Source organism: Varanus komodoensis, unplaced genomic scaffold, assembly GCF_004798865.1.
Source record: "Varanus komodoensis strain SLA01 unplaced genomic scaffold, ASM479886v1 scaffold1, whole genome shotgun sequence".
In the NCBI taxonomy this organism is placed as follows: Eukaryota; Metazoa; Chordata; class Lepidosauria; order Squamata; family Varanidae; genus Varanus; species Varanus komodoensis.
The window spans coordinates 729572-753942 of NW_025335268.1; the positions used below are offsets into that span (position 1 = coordinate 729572).

General features: G+C 42.3%; 1 protein-coding gene across 6 annotated transcripts in view; it reads left to right on the forward strand.

The window, feature by feature from the left end:
• The window catches only part of RPS6KC1 (ribosomal protein S6 kinase C1), a 112529-nt gene that overhangs the window by 46879 nt on the left and 41279 nt on the right, over nucleotides 1-24371 (forward strand). For 5 of the 6 annotated variants that reach the window (XM_044424124.1, XM_044424528.1, XM_044424608.1 and 2 more), the window contains 2 exons: nucleotides 11171-11292; nucleotides 14623-14715. In XM_044424124.1, the coding sequence (XP_044280059.1) occupies nucleotides 11171-11292; nucleotides 14623-14715 (215 nt within the window). The remainder of the gene's footprint in view (nucleotides 1-11170; nucleotides 11293-14622; nucleotides 14716-24371) is intronic. The other variant, XM_044424206.1, reaches the window with a different exon arrangement.

A 24371-nucleotide genomic window follows, 5' to 3' on the forward strand; every position in this document is an offset into this window, starting at 1 on the left:
GAGTGCCGCAGAAATACGTTGCCCTCCCTCTTTTTATTGCTGAGTTGAAAATGAGGCAAGAGACTGTGAAACTTTTGAAGTGTCTTTGCTAACTAAAATAGGCTTTTCCCTTTCTAAAGACAAGAGCCCCACCTTCCAAAAGGCAAACTTTTTCACATTGACTTGTTGTTTATTATATTGTAAGCTGCCTTGAATGCTTCTGTGGAAAGGGAAGAAAAACGTTCTGAACTGAAATAATTTCTCTGAACTACTACTTCTTGCAGAGCATTCTGGGAACTGTGCTAGGGCAGGCGTGGGCAAAAGGTACATCTTTGATGTATGGAACTTCAGCTCCTAAGAGACCCTGCCAACTTGGGCAGTGGCTAAGAAGGCTGAGAGATGAAGTTCAGAGCATTTAGTGATCCATTTTCTGCCTTCCCTTGAGCTCAGGTCCATATTTGGCCCTCACAGAGCGCTGCTTGTGCCCACTGAGCATTATTGTCTTGCGTGGCCACTGTTCTTCTGCAGTAGTTTGCAATTACTTTCCTACACGGTAACAGCTTGCTTGCATATAGATTAAGCTTTGCCCATGTGTGAAATGGCCACAAGCTAAAAGGCAGAATAGCAACGTGTTCTTAATAATTAGCTTTTTATTATGGAAAAGCAGTTTGCAAAAAATGTTTTTAAAAAAATCAGGCACCTCAGTATTTATTAGGAAAAGTGTAACTGAAATATTTTTCCTGAAGTCTATGGATCTAAGCTGTGTTAGCTCTTCGAGTAGGTTCCCCAGGATCAGGTGTCTGCTAGCCTCGTCTTTGTTGTCTGACAAGGTCTCTGGCTACCCTGGTTCTTGGCCATCTCTCTCACATTCTCTCCAGGCTGTGTGAAATCTCTTCCAGAACACAATGCAGAGACGAGAGTAGAATCCCCCCCTCTGCTCTCTTCCACGTGTGTCTGAACAGCCTCAGCCTGTGGCTACAAAAACAACCTCTTCCTCTTTCTGTGGCATTTACGATGGAGAATGGAGCACTTCTGGCACTATTTTCGTTTGTTTCTGCAACTGGGTACTGTTACTTCTTCTTTGGTTTTTCTTTTGCATGGATCAAAATCTCAGATTTCAAAAATTCAACAGACACAGTTGAGCTCCTGTTGAAAAACAAAATTGGCACATACAGTGCCAGCCCAAAGGCGAAGGCCTTGTCTGTTCTGGAAAATGATCTGGGAATTCAGTATTTTGACAAATGAAAGGAGGGAATCTCTTCTTCCTGGGAAACAGTAATCCTATTCAAACCTCTTCCTAGGTATGTGGAAACAGTGGCCTGATTCCCATCCCTCTGTGGAGTGTGAGGATGGCTGTGGTTCCCAGCACCCCAGACTACTGTCATTTCTGCTGCTTGCCCCCAGTATCACAAGCATCCAAGGTCAGAAAACCTAAGTGGTGAGCAGATAGGGGAACGGGCAGCAGCGGAAGTTTCGTCAGCCGGGGGGATGAGTGCCAGTGTTCAAGAAGAGGGGGTCTCAAGTTACAGTTCAGAATGAGACTGTTTCTCCAAAACAGTAGCTCCTCCTTTCCATCAGCTTTTCTCTATCAGCAGCCGTCCCATCAGGCTGCAACAGAGGGAGAGGCGGTAAGCCGAGCTCTGCTTCCAGATCAACTTTATTTGGGCCCACCTCTTCCTAAACTGGTTGCGTTTCAATTGGTCATTATACAAATGACAATGTAACTTTAAGAATTGGTGTCTGATTCTGCTTTTTTCCCTCTTCCATCTTAGTTCTTTTTCCCTTTCATGTAAATTGTAAGCCTATGCTCAGGGACTGTAACATATTTTTTAAAATAATATTATTTTTTGGAAACTTTTTGGGTGCACAGCTTATCAAAATGCTTTAAATTCACAGGAAATATATGAGAACCACTGCTCTGTCTTGAGAGAAAGGCAACTTTCTCAAGAAAAGTAAAGTGGTGATCTTGCACAGCAGCTTATGCAAAGAAAAAACATGTCCTTTATGACAAATTGGCTCTCTTCCTCGAGGATAGGAAAGATGTTATCTCTGGGCATACTTTCAACTAGACAGGTATTGGTACGCAAGCAAAATCGTTCTGTCATCCATCTTTGTAAAGATGGCACTGCAGCAATAGATGGTCCTTCCACCATTGCCAGCCTGTGCATCAGCAACAAACACTGTCTCAAAGGAGGTGCTGCTTTGCATGATAATGTCATTTAATTTATTTTTAATCATGTATTTACTTAATTTTGCTTTTAGGCTGCTTTAAGGATGGAATTCTTTTAAAATGTGCTTTAGAACTGTTTCCGGAATAGCTTGTTTGGGGAAATAGTTACATTAACGGTATGATTTTAAAAGTACAGCAGAATATATTCTGGTCTGGTATTGTGTTCTGCTCTGTTGCGATAGACCTCTAACTTGATTTATCAATAGATGCACTAACACAACCTTTAAAAATTATAGAAATGTCCACAATGTAGGTGCTATGTAAACTTCTTTGGGAAGGTCATTGTATAACTGGGGTACTAGGCTGTTGTAGGCCAGTCTTTCCCTGCTCTTCCAATCCAATCAAGACAAGAGGCTTCTAATGATAGGCTTTATTATATTAAGCAGGCCAGCCAGGTTGGCAGGTGTGTTGCAAAAGCAGTATTGTAGAGGTTCTTAACAAAAGTCATCAGCACTGTTCGTGAACCAGGTAATTGGGGAAAATGCTGCTCATGCCAAGAAGTTAATTCCTAACTCAGTCCCTCTCCTCTCTTCTCTACCAAATGGAGTTAGCTCCATCCTCAGGGAGGCTTCTGCTGCTTGTCCGCCAGACAGCAGGCATGCCAGATGCTATTCAAGAGGCTTGCTCTCTTGATCTGATGCTGGACAGCGGGACTGATTATGTTCAATCCATCCTTCTCTGGCTGTGCCTGTTCTACAGTATCTTCCCCAGAACCAGAGGTGATCTAGTTCTTACAAGCCTTTTGGCTTATCTAGGGACATACTGACCTTGGCATTTCAGATGAGAATTCTGATATCACCTTTTCTTCCAGTTGGGATTCAGATTCTGAGAGAACAACCTGGGAAGGCTGTAGATTGGGAGAAGTGGGTCCAGTCCTTACACAACATCTCTTTTCAGACAGCATTCCTCCTGTTTTCTTAAGGCTTATTTTCAAAATCAATTTGATATAATCCTTTCAGTATGGGAACCGTATATCCAATGCTTGTCTCCTGACTGCTTTCCATATCCTTTACAATGCACCTTGCAGTTTTAATTTATTACCAATGCTTGCATGCCACTTTATATAATAAAATCTTTAAGTAGCTTGCATACAACAGTATTAAACACCACAGTTAAAAATGCATGTATCATTCAATGTAGCATGAGTATCAACCTATAAGAACAAAGCTAAGATCAGAAGAAATGATAAAAATGACCGTAAAATGGTGCAGCAATGTGGTGATAAATTATAATCCACCACGTTTTCTCCTCCTTGAGTTATATGGTTGAGATGGCAGGTACCATGGGTGTTTCATGGCAACATTCTCTAGGTTGCATAGTGCCCAAAAAGTCCTCTTCTGAAGATCTTAAAGGATGGTATTATTAGCTATCTATTGGAGAACAGTTTTTATCTGTTTTAAATTTTATATTCTAAGCTTTTTGTGATATTTTAATATGTTGCATTTTATATTGTATTTTTAATGTACTGTTGTAAACTGCCCAGACAACTTTGGCTATTGGACAGTATAAAAACTAAATAATAATACTAAAATGAACAATGCTGCCAAACATCAAGTGGGAAGTCATATCTGAGCAATATTTTATATCATGTGTGCAAAACATTTTTTTGATCTGGCAGCTCATAAATAGGCAAAATCAGCCTTCCCCGACCTGGTCCTCTCCAGATGTGTCCTCTTACAGAGATGTAACCTCCATCATCCATGCTCACCATGGCCATTGGGTGGGGATGATGGGAATCATAGACCAATACATTTGAAGGGCATCAGGTTGGGAAAGTATGTAGCAGAAGCTCCTACCCATCCTGTGATAGGCATTTATTGATGGTCAAAGTCTACTTTCCTCAGATGGCCTCTGCTGAATAAATGACTTCCCACTGAGGGCGCCTCGCTCCATGCTTACCATTTTTGAGCCCTGAAGCTTCTACTGTGAAATTAACAAGCAGAGTTCCCTATTGATTTGAAAAAATTGATTATTTCAGTTGCTTTTGATGGCTACTAAGGAAAGTAGTTGACACATCCAGCCCCATACCCCTAATAAAATTCCCATCTTGGTTTCAATTATTGTGCTATATCCACTTTCTGACTATCTGTTCAGTAGTTTTAAAAATTAATATCACTTATGTCCACAGATAAGGTGGAGATGCAAAGCATTGATTTTACAGTACTTGCTCAAAGCAAATAATATATATACTTCTGTTCAAAATCATAAAAAACTGAACTTTTCACATCTAAGCAACGTTTACACATTGCTTTAATTTTTGGAGTTGTTCCATAACTGAAGTGTTCTGGACCAAATATATAAATGTAGTGGGAGTTTGACAACTCATATTACAAGATAAAATATGAACTAAATGAGGGTTCATCTAACTTCTTTATATTGGAGAACTACTCTAGCCATGATGAACTACTCTTGGCATGGACCTGTCCATACACTAGGCTCTTTCTCTAACGTCTTCTCCAGATGCCTCCTCCAAGGAAAGCTGAAAAGGTGGTGACAAAGCAGAGGGCCCTTTGGGTGGTAGCCTGCAATGAAGGAATGAACTCTGGTGCCAACATTGTTATATTTTCAGTGCCAAGTTAAGTGCCAAATGCCTCTACTCCCAGGCATTTGGCAGCTTATGATGGTTTTTTTTTTAAAAAAAAAAATCAGGTTGTGGGATATTGATTGGATATGTGTGTGTGCTCTGTATATATGTTGGAAGCTAAATCGTTTTTGTATTATGTATAATACTGCATTTTTAAGTTTCATTTTCATATTGTAAACTACCCAGAGAGCTTCGGCCATTGGGGAATATAGAAGTGAAATGAATGAAATGAAATTGTGCCATAGAGAGCGCTTCCATGCAGGAAAGACTTGAGTATAAATCAGGGCTGGAAAACCTGTGGCCCTCCGGTTGTTGTACGCCTGCTAGCACAGCCAGTAGTCAGGTTGATAGGAGTTGTAACCTAAGGACATCTGGAGGACCACACATTCTTTATCCCTGGTGCTGATCATTACCTTTCTCAGCTGTATACGTACGTGCTAGCCTATGTGAACCTCATGCACGATAGCTTGTACATAGTTTTTCCTATTTCTTCTTATATGGAAGTGCCTTCAAAGTAGGAATTCTGTTTTGTGTCCAGAATGTCTTTTGTATCTAGTAATGGTTAAGATGGGACCCAATGTGAGCCGCCCCGAGGCTTCGGCGAATGGGGCGGCATAGAAGTCCCCTAAATAAATAAATAAATAAATTTCGTTGAAAGCCTGCATATCAGGGTAAGCAGTAGGAGGTAGCTTTAGTACATAATGCTATTTCTTGTGGGCAGATTTCTGGGAACATAAGTGAGAAGGTGCTATGCACTTATGTCATGTTAGTGGTTTCCTACAGGCTTCTGATTGGATAATCTGCAAACAATATGCTGAACTAAATAGACCTTTGGAATGATCCAGCGTGGCTTATCCTATATTCTTAGTGTTTTCATTCTCTTATTCCTCTGATTTGAGCCTATTTTATGGAATTTTTTGAGTATATGTTCTCATGACTTCTACAATTGTTTTACTGCTGTTTAGTATCTCATTGGGCTAGTCTGGACACAAGCTAAACTGTAATTTACAAGGACAAGGCTATGGTGAATGAAAACAAGGCAACATCATGCTTGTAGCTTATGAAGAATCTGATTTCCCTCAGCCCTGGGAGCAGTTTTAAGGGGTATATTTGGGAGCACCATTCCATCAGCAGCAGGGATTAATTAGATACTATATTATATATTTATATGCTGCTTGTACTATTACTATAGGGGAATCATCCTACACTAAGCTGTGACTCAGTAAAGTCTCGTGTGCAAGGCTTTATTAGGCCCTCAGTTATGAATGGAATTATATGTGTAAGTAAGAGTCTAATCCTCAAATTTAAATCTCTGAGTTCTGGGTGGTTTACTCTCAGGCAAGCATGTATAGGATCATAACCCTCCACTCTGATTTGCATCTCTCTCTTCCCCTTTAAGAGCAGATAGTTAGCAGAAGGAGACCTGATGCATTATCATTTTCCCTCAAGAGGTCTTTGTGGTCTTCCTCTTGTAATCTTTATCAGGACATTGAGATTACTGAGTAATTATGAATGAGGTTTTTATTCATTTCACAGCTAGAATGCTTCACAATTTACGTAGCAATCAAATTTGCTTTGCCTGCACTTGAGCAAAGCCACAAGGCAGTCTTGCAGAAGCTAAGCAGGCTTAGAGCTGGTCAGTGTCTGGATTGGAGACCATCTGGGAAACATGCTTCCACTTGAGTTCCATGGAAGACAGACAGAATATAAATGAAGTTAATAGTACTATTTCTTGCAGCAATATAGTATAATAGTATATGAAGGGTAATTGCACGCCCCTAAAAACTGAACTGGCATGGTGATATGCAGGCAACTCTGTCTGAAGGGGCAGGTTCTGGGCAGCAGTGCTTACTGATACCAGACACCTCCACCAGGAATAAAACAAGTCCAGTCTCCTCTGTTCCTAAGTGCTCTTGGTCCCTTGCGGCTGGCCAAGGATCCCAGGGCGGTCTTTTGGGTTGGGCTTCTTGGCAGCCCACCTGTGTCCTTCAGGGAGCACAGCTAGGCTGAAGGTTGCACACAGCACAGACGTATAACTCAGGTACTGAAATACTGTAGCGTGACCCAAGCAGGTGGCATGTCTCTTGTGAGCCTCCCCACATTCACTCTGAAAGCAAACGACCTGGGTCTGGGTGTAAACTGGGTAAATGGCAGTTTACCACTGAAGCGACTGGCTATGTGGAGGCCTACAGATGCCCTCAGCCAGTTATCTGCATTGGAAAAGGAGCTTTCGGTCTCCTGGGCCTGGGTGGGATGAAATCCGTTTGGGCTATTCTAGGCAAACCGTAACGCATGTGCTGTGCAGCTCTGGTTGGCCGCACTTTCTTATGTCCATCATAAGTCGGAGTTGGCATCAGTTCCCAGCATTCTGGCAGCGCTGAGTGCTGACACCGTCCTGTCCCCTCCTTTAAACATTTTCGTTTTCTGGCCTGTTGCTTCGTGCAGGACTGAGCAGTTGGGTCTAGTCACCATTTGGATTTCCCACCGTGCCCTGGTATTTCTTTGCTCTGAAGTACTGCGGGAAATGAAATTGGCTGGTTGGACTGTTGCCGCTTCCACAAAGCATGACCTTCCAGTGCCCATTGAAAGGAGGCTCCCGGGGCTGCTTCGTACTTGGAGATGGCACAGCTGCTAGTTTAGGTGCATGAATTTCCTTTCCTGCTGTATGGCATAACTAGCCAACAGGCCCAGCCTTTCATGGCTTGGAATAACTTTTGAGTGTGATGCAGCCAAGCTTCCATGTGGTTAGAGTGGGATCCATTTTGCCCACCCCTGACAGAGGGATGCTGTGCTCTCTGGCATCCCAAGATGTGGCCTCTACTGTGGTGCATCCCTGTAGCCCCCTAAGAGTCAGCTCTATCCACTCCATTCTCCTGAGGATGGAGGTGCCTTACAAGACAAGGCAGACGTATAACTGTCCCTCATCCTACTAGCATCCCTGTCTCCTTCAGCTGCAAAGCTGCGTGCTGCTGAGGAAAGCTGCCCCCTAATGGTTGCAGCCGATAGTGCAGGCTTTAACAACACGTACCTATTTAACTTAATTGAAATTAAATGTGTTCTAAAAACAAGGCAACACGGAGGGGCCCACCCTCAGAGCCTCTTTGTCTGCACACCAAGTTTCAGAAGTCTAGGTTTCATGGTCTTGACCCTAAGGAGCTGACAGATGGACAGACGGACATTGTGGTTTGTCGTTCTAGACGGTGGAAACTGCAGCTAGTGTGGTTGCAATGAACACAGTTGCTGCAAAATGTTGTGAGGCAGCCCTTTGAGATGCAGGGAAGACACACGTTTGCTTACTATTTTTACTCTTCACTGGCCAAGGAGAGCGCACGTTAACCAGAGCATCTACAGACACAAATGGAAGACCTGTTAATTCTTTCACATACCAGACAGTTTGCAATGGAGGAAGCAAATGGCTAGAAATGGCTAGGAGCCTGCATGTGTTGTGCAGTCGCTGTGTAGTCCCCCCCTTTTCTTTTTTAATATTCTGTTTGCAGTAACGGTGAACAGAGCATCTAAAATAACCACTTTCACATTGCAACAAACACATCATCATTTGCTTAAAAAGAGTTATAATTACAGTTGACGAAGCATGGCCACCATAAAAATGCATTAGTTTAGCTTGACACATTAATTACCTGTTTTTGCAGATGTTTTTATATATTGTTGTGCGAACAGTTTACAAAATAATTACAGGAAAGTCATATGGAAAACAAGCTAAGGGGGTGGTTTCTCGCCCTAAATATTTTCATTCATGTGAATTTGTGCGAGGCACAGCTGCTGTATAGCAAATGGAGAGAGAGGGAGAGGGGGTGGAATCTCGAAGGGTTTTTTATTTGAAGGTCTCTGTCATCAGCATTACCACACTTTTTATATCTTTCTTCAGAAGAGGGTAGTTTTTTTTAAAAAAATTAAAAACAGCATTGCTGTTTCTTTTGGTTTAATCTGACTGATTTAGGTGAAAAACTTTGATCTTTATCAAATGAAACACAAATATCTGCTGGTATCTAGGAAAACATCTAAATAGAAAATGAATATTTTGTTTGAGGAGGGATGACCTTGCATGATCTTGCTGTAAAGAATAATTACAAACTTTAATGCAGTGAACACTTAGATCCTACGTGCGTGTTTCTTAAAAGAACTTGCAACTGTTAAATATCTCAGAGTGTGTTTAAAAATATTACAGAACTGCAAGTACCATGCTGAATATCTCAAGATATATGCTGGAGATCTGAATTTTTAAAATTCAGTATCCTTAGCTCTTTCTTTGTCTGTTCATGTTTAGGTAGTGATAGAACCAAAGGTTTTTGGAAGGACATGTTCTGTCCATTGTTTCTTACAAACTCGAAAATGCGTGATTATAAGCAGCAGGTATCTGTATTCTGTTCCAGTTAAGGAGAGACAAGATATTCTCCTCTTTGGCTTTAATTTTGGATAATTCATATCTCAAAAACAACACATGCAAAATGTTGATGTTAAATGAGGTACAGGCAGAGCAATTCCATGGCTCTTAGATAGACTCTAAATGGCTATAGGATTTTTTGGTTTCCTAGAAATTGCTCTGGCCTCGGAGAGGGGGCTGTGTGTTTGAATCGTTCCTCCCTACCTGCCTCACAACTGGCTGCTTCTCTGTGGTCACAAGAGGGTCTTGCGGAGTATTCTGAGGTGGGAGGGGAGGAAACACCTACTGCCAAGAAGCAAGGTATCCCAGTGGCGCCTCTGCCTACCTCACCCCTGCTTCAAAGTGTCACACTTAGATGCCCAAAATCAACCACCCAAGAGCTTTATAGGGTAGGAAGAGTACAGAGGTGACTTTCACCTCCATGCTCTTCCTAACCTCCATAGGATGCCTCTAAGCCCCTGGCTTTGGAGGGTTACAGAAATCTGGATTGTGCCCTCTATTATGCCTGGGTTTTTTTATAGATGGTAAAGAGAATGCCCAAAATGTAGTGAATCTTGAGAATGCAGACAAACATAGGGCAAAATCTATGAAGTTAATTGGGGATTGGCATTGCATGCAAATATTGTCATTCACCAGAGTTTGGATATTCATTGTAATGTACATACTAAAGCTGTATGAAAATAGCAAAATTCTGAAAATTCTGCTCCCTTTTTGTGGGAGAGAAGTCAGGTCTGGGATTATAATTTCACCAAATTTCTGTAGTGGAAGGAGAAATTTACAAACACAGCTCTTTCTTTTTTTCTATTTTGCATCCTCACAATGCAGGCTGAGAGGGACAGTGTTGTGTCCAGTTCCCAAGAGGATGTGAAATTAATGTGAAGAACTGTCCTCCAATATCTGGGAAGTTTTCTTCCCCTATAAAGGGGCTTTACTTTATCTGCCTCATTATCAGGGTGTTTTAAAATTTATTTGAATTTATTTTGGTGGCAGTTTTGAGGCTATCTAACTACTGCTAGGTGGCCTGGGTTCTGCTTTAAAAATTTTTCAATTGCACATTTCTCCATTACTCTGCAGCACCCCAGGCTGCCTGTGTCTCCTCATCTGCAAATGCCAAATGGGAGGAATTGCATTATGATGCTTTTTCTGGGCTTCAGCTGAAGTGAGGGAAGCCAAGGTGGCTACAGGCTTCTAGTAGGATGATTGTTCAATGAAAGGCAGGACACCATGCAGCAATGTTCTTCTAGGGCCTGTAGCAAGTCTTCCCACCTTTGCTTGAGAATATAAGACACCTGAGCACCTATGCTGGAGAAACCATGGGTAATTACTCCTGGAGCAGCCTCAAGCTCCATTGACAATTTTCATTGGGAAATGCTTTCCCATTGGTACAAACGTTTGTTAGTATTGAGAAAAAAGGGTGAATTGCTATGGTTTATGGGTTATCAGTTTCCATGATTTGAATGAACTATTATGAAACTTTCAGGTAACATTCTCTGTACTGTCTTACTTGCTGATTTACCAAGTGTCTTCCATTTTATGCAGCAGGGGATTCTGGGTCATATTTGAGAGTAACATTCTATGACCTGCAGCCTTCCAGATGTGTTGGGCTTTAGCCCTCATGAGCCCCAGCCAGCATGGCCAATGGTCACAGATGTTGGGGGTTGTAGGCTGGGGAAGACTGTTCTTGAGTGATAATTAGTTCACTTGGGGCACTGGCCAGCTTTTGCCGTTGCCCCATATGACCCGAGAGTGCCTCTTGAAATACATCTTGTCTTTCTCTGCATCTGCACGTCGATAGGTTTTGGATGGGGAGACCTCTGGGAAGGTTGCCATTGAGGAGCTCCTGATAAGCTTCTAATAAATCCATATGCCACCAGGAAACCACCAACTCAAGTTGCAACTGTAGGAAGACCCCACCCCCAAAAGCCACTTGTGGAAGGGCATCAGGTTTGTGACAGTGTTCCCTTTTGACAAACAGGGGAGTCAAGCCCAACTCGCCGTGAAGCAGTGAAGAGGAAGACTTCAGAATATCTGATGAGAGCTGAAAAAATTTCCAGCCTCTATTGCAGACCCTCAGCAGAAGAGAGTTCTACCACTGGCGTACGTTCTGTTTATTTTATTCCAAAACAATTTGTGCTTTCTTGGGTTGAATAGGTGTGTACGTGTGTGCACATGTGTGTGTGCCCTTCACAGTTGCTTGCATCTCCTTATGATTAATGGAAGTGGAATGTATTGCGCCTGATAAACAAATATATGAAAATAGGGCACAAAGCACGGCAGAAGCGGGGAAGGGAGGACTGCCTTTTTGTCATCTTTGGCTCATGAGGAATAATTGTATTTCTTCAATGATTTTTCATTTAGGAAGGACAAATGCCATGTTAAAAATCATTAATGGTAATTAAAAAAATTAAAATAAACACACAAGCTAAGATCAATAGTCCAGCAGTAGCATAATTGTTTGTGGCTTAACATTTGTTGTTAAGGGGGAAGAAACAGCAAAGTTGCTGGACAGATTTTTCTGAGTTTGAACTTAAATAGGGCAGGTGCTGCCGCTCAAAAAGCCCCATCCCACACCTTGGCTAGTCATTCATGGGGGCCAAAGTTTAGGTGACCTTGTTTCAGGGTGGGAGTGCTTGCTTCTGTTTTGTTTGTTTTTTGCAGATTGCCAGTATGGGACCCCCAATCTAGATTGGCTCCTGTCATTTTCATTGCCAAAAAAGGATCCACTTTAATAAATGGATTCTCTTTTTGGCCATGCAGACTTCAGGCCTGACCCAGATCAAGACTCTCAGGCTTGGGGGTGTAATAAAAGGCCCCTTGGTGATCCTCGCTGAAGTGTAAGAAGCTCCGAATTCCATCTTTGGTGGGATCTTTTACATAGAACTTCTTTCAGCGCACAGCAATAGCAAAATGCTTATGGAACTGCAGTTGTTTTGCCCGGGCTTGGAATTCATGCCTTAGATGCTCTTAAATAAATCTTGGCTCTGCCCTTCCTCAGCCACAACAATTTAAAAAAAGATCCCTGAGGACCTTTATGTTCTTAGCTGAGATGTCTTCTGCTGCAATCTCACAAAACTGTGTGTGATTGTCAATGACTGCTCTCGTGTAACAAATGTTAAAAGTTCCAAACTTCCTGTCTGTCTACATTTGTATCACAGAAGGACAAAAAAGGGCAAATGAGTCTTTCATCTTACTTTGAACAATCCTAAGAATAGTTGAAGGCAGTGACTTGCTGTGAATAGAGGAAAAAATAATCTGCCTAACTGAATGGCAATTACCTTTGTTGTTGTTTTGAGATATTTTTTTAAATGGAGAGAAAAAACAAATGGAAAAAGAAACCTCTTCTTCAGCTGAAGTCCTCACTGAAATATCGGAGGACTTGTTGAGATTTGTTTTCCTCCTGTGGTCTGGTTAATTGTAGATTAATATATAGTTGTACTGCATTTTAACATTGGTTTTAAGTTCCTTTGATTTCAGGATAGTTTTATTGTATTGTATTGCCTTCCTTTTATGGAGAGTTGTAAGCTGCCCAGAGAGCTTGAGCCTTCGGTCAGTACAGAAATGAAATCATCACCATCCATGGAAAAGCAGTCGGTGTAGTTCCTTCCATGCTGGTTGGAGGGAACATTTGGTGGGTGGAATCCAGTATGGATCCCCTGCTCCAGTGTCAGGGTTCTGTTTCCAACCTTGGATATGGGAATGTGGTGCATCCCATGGCCCCATAGATTCTGCCTAAGGGCTCATAGGATTGTCACGAAGAGAGCAATTCTATGGGTTTGCCAGAGTACTTTTAAAATCAGCATGCTTCATTCTTTCCTATGCCCTGGTGGCTGTTGCCAGAACAACAGAAAATCAAGAGGAAGCTGGGAATTTCCCATAGTTTTCTTCTGGATGGATCAGATCAATCAGTCAATCAATCAATCAATCAATCAATCGATCGCTGCCTCCTATTGCTGGCAATGGGAAGGGCATATTTAGGTATGCTTTTATTCCCCTGGTTGAAGCATGGTACATTAAACACACCCAGTGTATTTGTTTTTTTTTCTCGTGATCTTGCCATATTGTAAGGCAAGTTCATTTTGATTGCCACATTTTTAATTCAAAAATAAACCTCAGTAGGAACACTATTACTGAAAAGGAGCAAAACAACACCCGTTCTTATGGCAAATGGAATGTGTGCAGAAGAAGATCCACCACGACCACCACTGCTACCACAATAGTATAAAAGTAGTTCTAGCAACACCTTTAATGTGTCTGCCAGTTGCTTGAATAAAATGTGGAGCATCTATTAATTGCACCCTGTCTTCTTAATGTTACGTAATGATTCCAAGTTTGAGTCAGGTCCATTGGCTGCCAGAGCTTGGTTTCAAGAACTGGCTTTGACTTCCTCAGTGAAAAAGACTCTTTTGCTCTGATGTTCATTTTATCACTATTTACTGCTTCTGAACTAAGCCACAACCTTTCAAATTTAAAGTAGATTTTAAATCACCGAACTTGCAAAATTTTCTCTTGCCTCGTCAGTGCAAAAGAAAGCTTTGCATGGGGGTCAGAGGAGAGAGATGCATTCACTTCTGCTTTTAGTCCCTTTGCCTTCCCAATCCTCTCCCCGCCCTGCTTCATGTGTCACACATTCTGTGACTTCAGGGGCCCTGTCCATATGTGACTTTCATGTGGGGAACATCACATGCTTTCCAAGAGCATAGCTGGGGTGCTGGTCCTAGCCCTCGTAGCAGAGGTGCTGTGCAGTCTGTTCCCCAGACATCCTTCCTGCACAGCAGTTCTGTTTTCATGCAGAGCAAAAGCAACAGCATTGTAGCTATTTGGGGAGTCCCTTTCCTCTTTGTGTGTGTGTGGCTAATAAGCATATATAACAGCCTTCCCCAAGCTGGTGCCCTCCAGATATGTGAAGCTATGCACAAATTCCATTATTTGTAGCCAGCAGAGGCCCAAGCTGGTTACAGTTGATGGGACTTGTTGCACTCCAACACTTCTTGAGGGCATCAAATTGAGGGGGGTTTCCCCAAAGTTCACAACTCTACTTTTATTTCTCTCCCATCAAATTCCAAGAAAGGGGTCTGAATGGGCTTTTTAGCAAGGTTTCTGAGTTTTCATGGCAAGCACAAAGTGCTGGGAAGCTATCTAAACCATGAATATATTTTTAAATATTAATATTCTTTTTTTGCTAAATTTCCATTTTCAGTGTCCCTGCAATTTATTTACTATCAACTTCTTTTTTCTTTTCTTTTTTCCTCCTTCTTCTTTCCCCCCATTTTTTTTTTGCATTAAGGACAAACAGTAAACTTCTTTCATCTCCCCTCTCTCTGATTTATGATAAATTTAGTTTCCTTCAGCCTGGCATTTGCTCCAGCAGGCAGTCTTCCTTCAAGTACCACCCTGATTGATGTTGTAATCTTTGATATCTTCCATTAGCCTCCAGGATCACTAAGTTCAAGGCCCTCTTGGAACCTAAGGAGCCCTGCCGAGGAACTGAAGGCCTTTAGAGTCCTTGGGGTGATTGACAAGGTAATTCTTCAGTGTCTCTTCAAGAGTTCAGTCATAAATCGACTGCATGCTGACATTCTGCCTTTGAAGCTGCAGATCTTAAGGATATGAAACAAAGGAGGAAAATGACTCAAATGCATCTGCACTTTAAAATAACAAAAGTAGGAGGAGAAAAAAGGCTTTTATCTAAGCAATTCATGTAAGGTCATGCAAAATATATTTGAGCTAAAGCATAAGGCATATGTTTGGTACCTTTCAGTGAGATGGGCCCTGGTTTTAAATGCCCCCACCCAGTGCCCTGCTTACTGTGTACTAGCGAAGTGTATAGTACACTTTGAAACAATGTGAGGTGGAAAATTGTGCAGTCTGTCCCACAGAAAAGGTGACATTCCTAGCTTCACTACTCAAAAGTCAGTGCAAATACTGGAGCAGTTCTTCAGTATGCATATTGTATTCTTGCTGGGACTTGGGTTGGGTTTGGCCGCAGCTTGTGTGAAAGCCCTGAACTTGAAAATTCCTGGCTTGTGCTTTCCTCACCTTCTCTGCTGTCTTTTTTCAGTAGAGTTACATTAAACATGAGGAAGTATTTTGTATCATTTTACCTGAGCAGTATGCTATGCTGCCCAAACTATTTGGCCCAACTGGGTTGATGTTCCATTCTTGAGGGATGAAACTGTGCCGTGATAGAACAGCCAACATGGTGTTGGGCCACCTCCCTCTGTCTCCGACTCAATGGATTGAGCTTCTTTCGTTGGCCAGCCAGAGGGGAGGTGACCACCTGGAACAAGGTTCAGAAGCCATTCCTCTGATGTAGCATTTCGTTCTGTAGAAACGTTTAATACCGATGGCATGCATATGGCAAAACTTGAGGTTGGAGCTCTTTTCGGACAGCCCGCTAGATTCAGACTAATGTCTGCTTTGTGCAACCCTTTTCATCTCGGAGCTGTCATGGGAATCATTTGGAAGAATGTCTGTGGAAGCCTGTAAATCAAAGGAGGCCTCGAGTGAGATGGTGGGTTGGATCCAGAGGAACTGTGTTGAAGGGGACTGGCAGAAGCTGATTTCCTAGCTGAAGGAAGCTCTGCTTAATTTGGGGAATCCTCCGCTTTTCCCATCAGCACGTGCCATAGCCCATTCATATTCAAGAAGCTTTTCAGTGGTTAGCTTCCTCTAGCTCCCCTTTGGCAGGCATGGCTCTGGGTCCAGCCTTGCATGTATGCAGCTTTCAGTATTCTAAGCCTATTTCCTGATGTACATTCAAATCTGTCCGGGACAAGGAGAGAATTTTCAGTGGCTGTACCTAGGGAGGCCCAACTTGCCTTGGTTTTGCCTGGCTCCTGACACCGTATTTGGCCAGCAAGAGACTTGTTCAGGAGCTGAAGTTTTTATGTCCCTTGATACCTGTGTGATATCTGAACTGCTGGGTCTGGCTCTCTTTTTTAATGTTTTGAATTCTTTCTTTTTCTGTTTCTTTTTTCTTTTTTTAGTATGCCTATTGTTTTGGGGGGTTTTTTTCGTTTGTTTGAATTTGTCTTTGCTTTAAGCTGTTAATGGCTTGAATGTTTCTGTGTAGAAGCAGCATGGCAGGACATAGCTTTCCCCATTAAATGCACAAATAAAGTTTTCTAGTGACAGGAGGCAAATTTACTCCTCACAAGTGTAGACAAGCTGATGCTGAGCTTGAAGAAAGACTGCAAAGTCTCTCAAACCTTGGTGGGAAGGCAAGGTAATTTGGAAAAGAAATGTACATGTTTCATGATGTTGGTGTAGGACTTGAAACACGTGCTTCCCCTCTGTTCTTCTCCTGCTCCTGTTCCAGTTAAAAGTGTAGGGGAAAGAACTGGGAAGACAGTTGTGCTTTTCCCATCAGCTTGGACAAGATGCATCTAGATCCCTGGATGTGTTCCTTTTTGTTGTGAGCAAACAATAATAACCCAGATGTGGCTCCTGTAAGCTGAATTCAGAGACAAAAAAGAAGCTGCTATTTAAAGTGGCTGTTTAATACTGAGCCCCCAAAACCTTTCTCTTAAAAAACTGCAGACAAAGTGGCATCTTGAGCTCCACCAGAGCAGTGGTTTTCAGCTTTCCACAGCTGGAAACCAGCGAAAACAGGAAAACCACCTTAAGGATCACTGAGGCAGAAATAAAAAGTAGCGTACACATAATACAGTATTCTGTGTGTTAGTTTCCAAACACAGTAACAAAAAATGAAAATTCTCCAAACCAAGCAAAAACTGAGCAACAAAAAATGCCAAAACAAAAGAACAAAATACAGAAATCGGCATGGTGTGGCTCCCAGTTGGCTCCCACCGAGCTGTATCTCCCTTCCCAAGTCCCCCCAGTGGTACTGGCACTCCCCCGCCACCACCCCCGCGAACATGATGCCAACGGGGGAAGAGGTGGTGGAGCACAGCCAGCCACTGTGTGCTGGTCTGTGGCAAGTGGGATGTGGTCCCGCCACAGACTGGCAGGGAATCTCCCATGGATGGTGCTGGTCCGTGGACACTTGATTGGAAACCACTGCTATAGAGCACCCAAACCTCTGGGGACAGTTTAGTTGCTATGACAGGGATCCACTCCAGTGACACCCCCAACATGATGCCCATAGGCACCCCAGATTTGTTTTAATTTGTTAAAATGTCATCCATGTTTTAAAATAAGTAGATGGATTTTTATGAAATGCATGTAGCTTTCTACCAATTATATATAAGCTTGAACAAATGCAAACCAAATATTCAAATAAGTATCCATTAGAAGATGGCATCTATATGTCACTCAGTTGTGTATTGACAGCCCTGTCTTGTCTTTGTTCTATTGCATTGTATGAGTTTATTCTTCCAAATTTGAATTAGATTTCTATAATGTGTTCTACATGGGGCTGCCCTTGAAGATGGTCCGGATACTTCAGATGGTGCAAAACAGAGCTGCCAGGTTGCTGACGGGGACTGGGTGTTGTTCTCATATAACCCCAGTCCTTCGTCAGCTTCACTGGCTCCTCATTGAAGTCTGGGCCCAGTTCAAGGTGCTGGTGATTACCTATAAAGCCCTAAATGGTTTGGGACCTGGGTGTCTAAAGGAGCACCTGCGTCCATACTTGCCCTTCCGCCCTTTAAGATCGACGGCAGAGGCCCTTCTTCGGAACCCTCCATGAAAGTTATTAGGAGGGTAAGTACCCGGAGGAGGGCCTTCTCTGCAGTAGCGCCCCATTTATGGAATGCGCTTCCCAGAGAGGTCCGCCTGGCACTGTCGTTATTTGTTTTTCGGCGCCAGGCCAAGACCTTTTTATTTAAATGTTATTTTAATTAATTGTTAATTTATTTATTGGTTTTATTTATTGCCTGGATGTGTCCAATTTTTATATTTATGTATTGTTATTTATTTGTTGGAAGCCACCCCGAGGCTTATGAGAATGGGGCGGCTTACAAGTTTCCCAAATAAATAAATAAATAAAAATTTGTCATATGAGTCTTTTAGCCATCAAAGGTCACAGGTAATCAATTTTCCCTTTCATTTAAAAAAAAATCCATGAAGCAGGTAAATGATTTAATGGAGCATTTATGTCAGTGGATATTAAAGACTGTTCCTTTACAAAATTTACCTTTGTAATAACCTCCTCCTCAAAACAAAGGGCTACCGGACATTGCCAAACAGGACAGGTAGATGCCAAAGTGACAGTCCACTGAGTAGGCATTTTGTGGTGCTGTACACAGTAATTTCTCAGATTCCCAAAAGCGCCCATGGGTTCAAAAAGCTTGGGTGCCCCTCTGTTATTGAGTTCCAAAAGGGCCAAAATCATCTTGCAAGCGAGGTAATTTTTACCCCTTGGACATTCTGTTACTTGGGACAGTATTTGTCTTGCACTGTTATTTTTTAACCTTCTGCTTGTTTTTGTCACCCATGGGGGGTTCAATCTACTGGGGAGGCAGTCAAGGGATAAAAATAAATGGAATGAAAATGGCCCCTGGATCCACTGACTTTGCTGAGCCCTGTTCTAAATACTCTGTAGAGAGCTGTAAATTACCCGAGCATATGCTGGAAATCCCTGGTTCATATTTCAATATCTTCAAGGTCTCTTGTAGGGGCAGCATTAGACAAGCGACTCTCTCAGGGTAACCATGTTAGTCTGCCTTACAAGATTATAACAGTTCTTGCAATAGCATTTCTTAGACCTGGTAAAAGAAAGTACATATAGACATATGTAAACATACCAGGTACACTACAAGTATTTGCATAGGTAGCCAAGCTGCAAGTAAGGCTAATACTAGATAAAACCTGCTGGGTGAGCTTGTGTAGTTATAATCTATATAGCAGGGGTGGCCAAACTGAGGCTTGGGAGCCGAATGAGGCTCTTCAAATCTATTTTGTGGCTTGTTGCTGTGGGTGCCCCCTGCAGGCACCTGCTTGCTGATCTCCATCTGCCGCTGCCGCCTGTGGATGCCTGCTTGAGACTGTCAGACATGACATTTACCATTATGTGACTCTTCTGTTGAGCAGGCCTGACCTGCAGAATATATGACATTTGTTAAATTTATACACCATGTCTCATTCAAAGCAAAACCCCTACATATCGACACACTCACATACCCTTTAGGTGTTGGTAATACCCCCACCCAGTCTCTTTCAGAAATATTGAAGAAAAGTGACAGATTCTGAAATCTTCAGATATTGGAGCTGGTTGTTGCACAGCAGGGGCTCTGAAAGGGTTGGCCTGTGGTATTGGTTTGGTGGCTGGAATCACTGATGTCCCCCTGTCAGACCAGGACTTTGCTGGTGATGTGATGGGAAGGAGTGGGCCGGCTCCTCTTATCAGTTAGGCATATCTGGAGTTGCCTCACTAGCATGGGGTATATCTGAGGCTCTGGAGGTATACCTCAGTTCTTTCAGAAGAAATCAGGATATAAGTTTTAAAATCACTATAATTATTGTTAAATTTATACTTCTCTTAAACCTTCAAAAAGTTTAGCAGTGACTTGCACACACAGATACAGACCTCTATAATTAAACAAAAAATATAAACCATAATTGGCACAATAATACCAATATAAATAAGTACCATGAAATCATAGTCTAACAACAGTATGCCACAATTTAAATAAAAATGGCAGCTGAGTGCTGTCATACAATAAACAGGGGCTTTCCAGGGTAACTAAGAACATCTTTTTATATTGTGATTCTGATGCATTAAACTTGCAACACACGGAACCCTTTCAGTAGTCTTGCTACTTCAGATCTGAGTCAATTTAGTTCCATTTCCTTCAGTAGCACTAGGTCAGGCTTGTAAGTCAATGTCTTTTCCTTTCATCTGCTTACATCTACTTATAAGGATCTGATCTGGTCTGGTGTTTCTTTCTTTGCATATTTATTAAATAGCCTTGGCTGCAAAAGCAATTTGACCAGCCGACGATAGCTTTCAGCTGTGTATACTGTGTAAATCTGTAAGACGATGGGATGGTCCAGGAACTACTTAACCTCCTAATCCTTCACCAGGAAGGATGGTGCAGATAGCTGTAAGTCTTGGGGTGCGGCCATGTATGGGATTCATCCATTGCTGGAATGCAACCCAGAAATATTTATGAAGTACCGGGACAGAGCAAGGCTACTTCAGCTGCTCCGGCGATGAGATGCTGGCAGTCAGTGGCTTGAAGGCAACAGTCACTGCCTGCTAGGCCAGCCTTGCAAATAAAGAAAAAGAACACAAGATCTGCAAACACAGAAGGCCTTGCCAGGCTTGTGTGTTCGCTCTTTTATCCTCAGTTGGAAAGTAGAGAGTGAGGGAGGGAGAGAGAATGGAAGAAAGTACAGCCAGCTTGTGAGGATGTTTGCCGTTATCAAGCAGGTGGTCTAAGTTAGTAATGGCCAAGTTGTTGCCCCAGGAGGAACAAATTTTATGTTGCTCCTTGTGGCCCTAGTATGTATTAATCTACGGGTCGTTAAAGAGAGGGAGTGATTTTGAAATAGTAAGCGAGAAAGAGAAGCAGTCTTTGTTTTATATTAAATCTGTCTTTGATTTATGATGGAATATTTAGACAGGTATGACCACAAGAAGTCCAGTTTGTGTGACAAAATGTATGTCCAGTGAATTATTATTATTAGAATATGTTCCCAAGGATAAACTGGGCATTCCTGGTGTAGACATGTGATCTGGGAATTAGCAGTCTTATATGTTTGGGGGTCCCAGACTGGGAAAGGCTGTTGTAGAGTAGCTCTAACTACAAATGAACATTTGCCCTGGCTTTGCCCGGAAAATCTTAGGAAGCATAATTGGGTAAATGTAGTGTCAGGTCTTTGTTGAAGATCCTTAGCGCTCTGCAAAGATTGACAGCTTTTGAGGTTCCACTGGGAAAACAAATTACTGTATTCTTCCTCCATAGCAGCACTTTATGGAATGTGGGGCACTAGGACTAGGGAAATGGCACAGGGAGAATGGGTTAAACACACCTACCCCAACACACCAGTCAAATTAAAAGCTGCCAGAAAAGATGCCTGGAGGGCCATGGAGGCAGTCACAGACTCTCAGCCCAACCTACCTTACAGGGTTATTGTGAGGATAAAAATAGGAGGAGGAGGAAGAGGAGAATTATGTAAGCTGCCTTGAATTCCTTGGAAAGAAATAAAGCAGGATGTAAATATAATAAATAAAACTCTGTGGAGTGGAAATTCTTATTCACGTGTATGTGATGCCATTTCAGGGGCCCACTTTACCATTTCCTCAGCCTACATTCTTGGTGTGGGGGACAAGACCATCTCTATTAAAAATACTAAAATGGCCAGGGACAGTCATGTATATAAGCCTTTTTGACTAAGCAGCTGCTTAAAAGTGCTTTAAATGAGCACATAAAGGGGGGCATGGGCAGCCCCACCACAAACCCATCTTAAGCCCCTGTAGTACGCGCTCTTGCTCCCTCAAAATAGTTGTTCTTTGTTTGCTTCAGCAGAAGGCTGTTCTCCCTAGTCAGACAACGTCTGTAGCTGCCAGCAAAAAGGAGGACCGGCTTCTTTAAAACCAGCGACAGCCATGTCTCATTTCAAGTGGGTGAGGAGGTCAGAATCAAAACTTGCATTGTGAGAATACACAGAGGGCTGGAGCAATTGTCCGAGGTGGTGGGATGACTCTGTTTACTTTAACAGCCGTTGGAGACGGATGCATTTTATTCCTGGCTCTTGGTTCCTCCGGTTGTGTCTCCTGCGACCTTGGCAGGGAGCTGAAGAAGGTGACTAATGGCTCTCCATATTCCCTGTTTCTGGTGGTTTGCCTGGTGCCCGCCTCTGGGCCTGTGACTCCCCTTCTGCCGACTTCTGCAGCATTCCTTCCGTCTCTCATCTTGGCGCTTTGATGCGTATGTTCTGAAGGTGGCCACCGTGACTTGGGGTGGCAGCAGATGGTAACCCTTCAGGCTGCCACCAGCTACGCTGGTGTTAAGTTGGAAACTTTGCTTTTGATGAAGAGTCAGCAGTGCATATGAAAGAGCTCTTGCTGCAGAAGTATCGTTTAATTAAAAAAATTAGCATACTGAAACAGTTGCTAATTTCTGTGTGTTTAAAGGTTTCTAAAATCAACTCTTTTCTTTAGGCTAAACAGTAGTTATTTACCAGCTTCACCCCTCCCCATCTTCTTTTTTCTTTCTCCAGTTTTCTGTCTTTTTTCTTTTTTTTAAATGCTCTTATTTATATTTATAATCCTTGCTTTTTGTAAAATCTACTGCTGGATCTCATTCACTCCCTTCTGGGAGTGTGATGGACAGGAATAATTTGGACATCCACCATGATCTTGTGTCTAAACTCCTTTATATGGAAGCAAGGCTACCATCCAATGTAATGCTTACTCTAGAGTAAACATCACTGAATTCCATGCAAGAATGTGTTTTGATGTTCACATCCACATGAATTCTATTCAGCATTTATCTTTTTGAATAGTAACATTAGAATCAATATCAAATTTGGAGCATTGGAGATTAAAAAATATAGGATTTATTAATATTTTTACTGCTCGATCCTCCTTCAAAAATAACATGTTCCTCCCGTCTTACTTATTCTAAATGCTCCCATGCTGTTCCATTCATAATAATTAATCCTAATTCTCAGGAGCATTTATACTAGGAGACTGAAACTACTGTCAAAGCACAAAGACTTCTTTGAAGGTCCTGACTTGGTTTTTCCAGTTGTATTTCTTTAGCACGATCTTCATATTCTAAAGAATCCAGTTGCTTGCTGAGGATGATGAGGAGGAGGGGGAATGAAAAAAGAAAAGAAAATTGGTGGAAGCTACTGTTTAAGGCTGACACATCATTTGAAAATAAACTAGGGTAGTCAGAGCTCCCAGAGCCTAATCCAGTCATTTGAGGAATGCAAATGGCCCCTTATTTGCCAACCTGGGGACATCTGAGTTCAGGAGCTGGCCTCTGTGAGAATAGAACTTGCCCGCAGGCTTCCTCACAGGATGGGTGCTTAGGGATGCCCCTCCCCTCTCGCTTATTTCGAGGAAACCTAGCAGCTGACCAGAGCATGAGGTTGTTGTGCTGCTTTAGAATTCTGGAAGCTGAATGTCCCATCAGGTTTGTCTTTGGATGCCGTGCTTTGTTTGTGCCATACCAAACTGCCTTGAGTGTATCTGTGGTGGCAGTGGCAGCAACAGCCGCAGCTTGATGAGGTTCCCAATTCAAGAAAAGCTTGTCTTCAAGGATGGCTGGGAGTAAGTTGTGTAGTGAGAGGAAACTAATCCTTGCAGATGATGGGAGGACAAGTGTTAATTGCAGTGCTGGACTTAGTCCTGGCTTCAGTTCTCATTCAGCTCACTTTAGACCAATTGCTATCTTTCAGCTTAATCTCTCTCTCATAATGGTTGCAAGGATAAAGAGATGATGAAGTCTACTGACTTGAGTTTCTTGGAGAAAGGGCAGGATAAAACTTGAGTAACTTAGATCAGAGGGGCACTGCATAAAATAATCTGAATAATCCATGAGAGTGTAATTATGGATTTGTCATGTATAATATAGGTTACGCTGAGCTGTGGCCTTCCCCATGTGATATCCTTGAGATGTTTTAGACTATAACTATCACCAGCAGCCCCAGCTAGCATGGCTAGTGGTCAAGAAAGGCTGCTTCCCCACTGTTGCTGGCCAATGGCTATGCAAGTCTGCCTGTTTCTGTAACAGAGAATAAATGACTTGCATAAAATCAGTGCAAAGGGAGGCCCAGACAAGAAGCATACGCTTATGTGTGAAGACTAACTGCAACGAAATAAGAGAAGAGTGACAATGCCCTCAGCTCAGGGACATGCCTCTGGTTCTTCTGCAGGGACTTCTTTCACTTGTTTTCTGTGTCCAGGGTACGAATGGATAAATCTGTCTGCTTTGCTTTCTCTTACATTTGAACGTTTAGACAGCAAGTTCTTTCCATCTTGAATCTGATATTTGAAAATTTTGGCCAATTTTTATTAAAAGCAAACTGAAACCAAATTCTCACCCATCTGACTAGGCCAAATTCAATAGGTGCAGCTATTCCAGTGAAGGGAAAAATGTACCTGCCTTTCATATAGTTGTTAAGGATAAGAATTCTGTCATAAAAAAGAAGTAGCAACTCCTTTTCTACTCTAATACTCTATCGCAGGATTGGAAATGCTGGCCCTTAAAAGTTAAGCACTCAAAGCCCTGGCCCTGAATGGGCAAATCATTCAATTT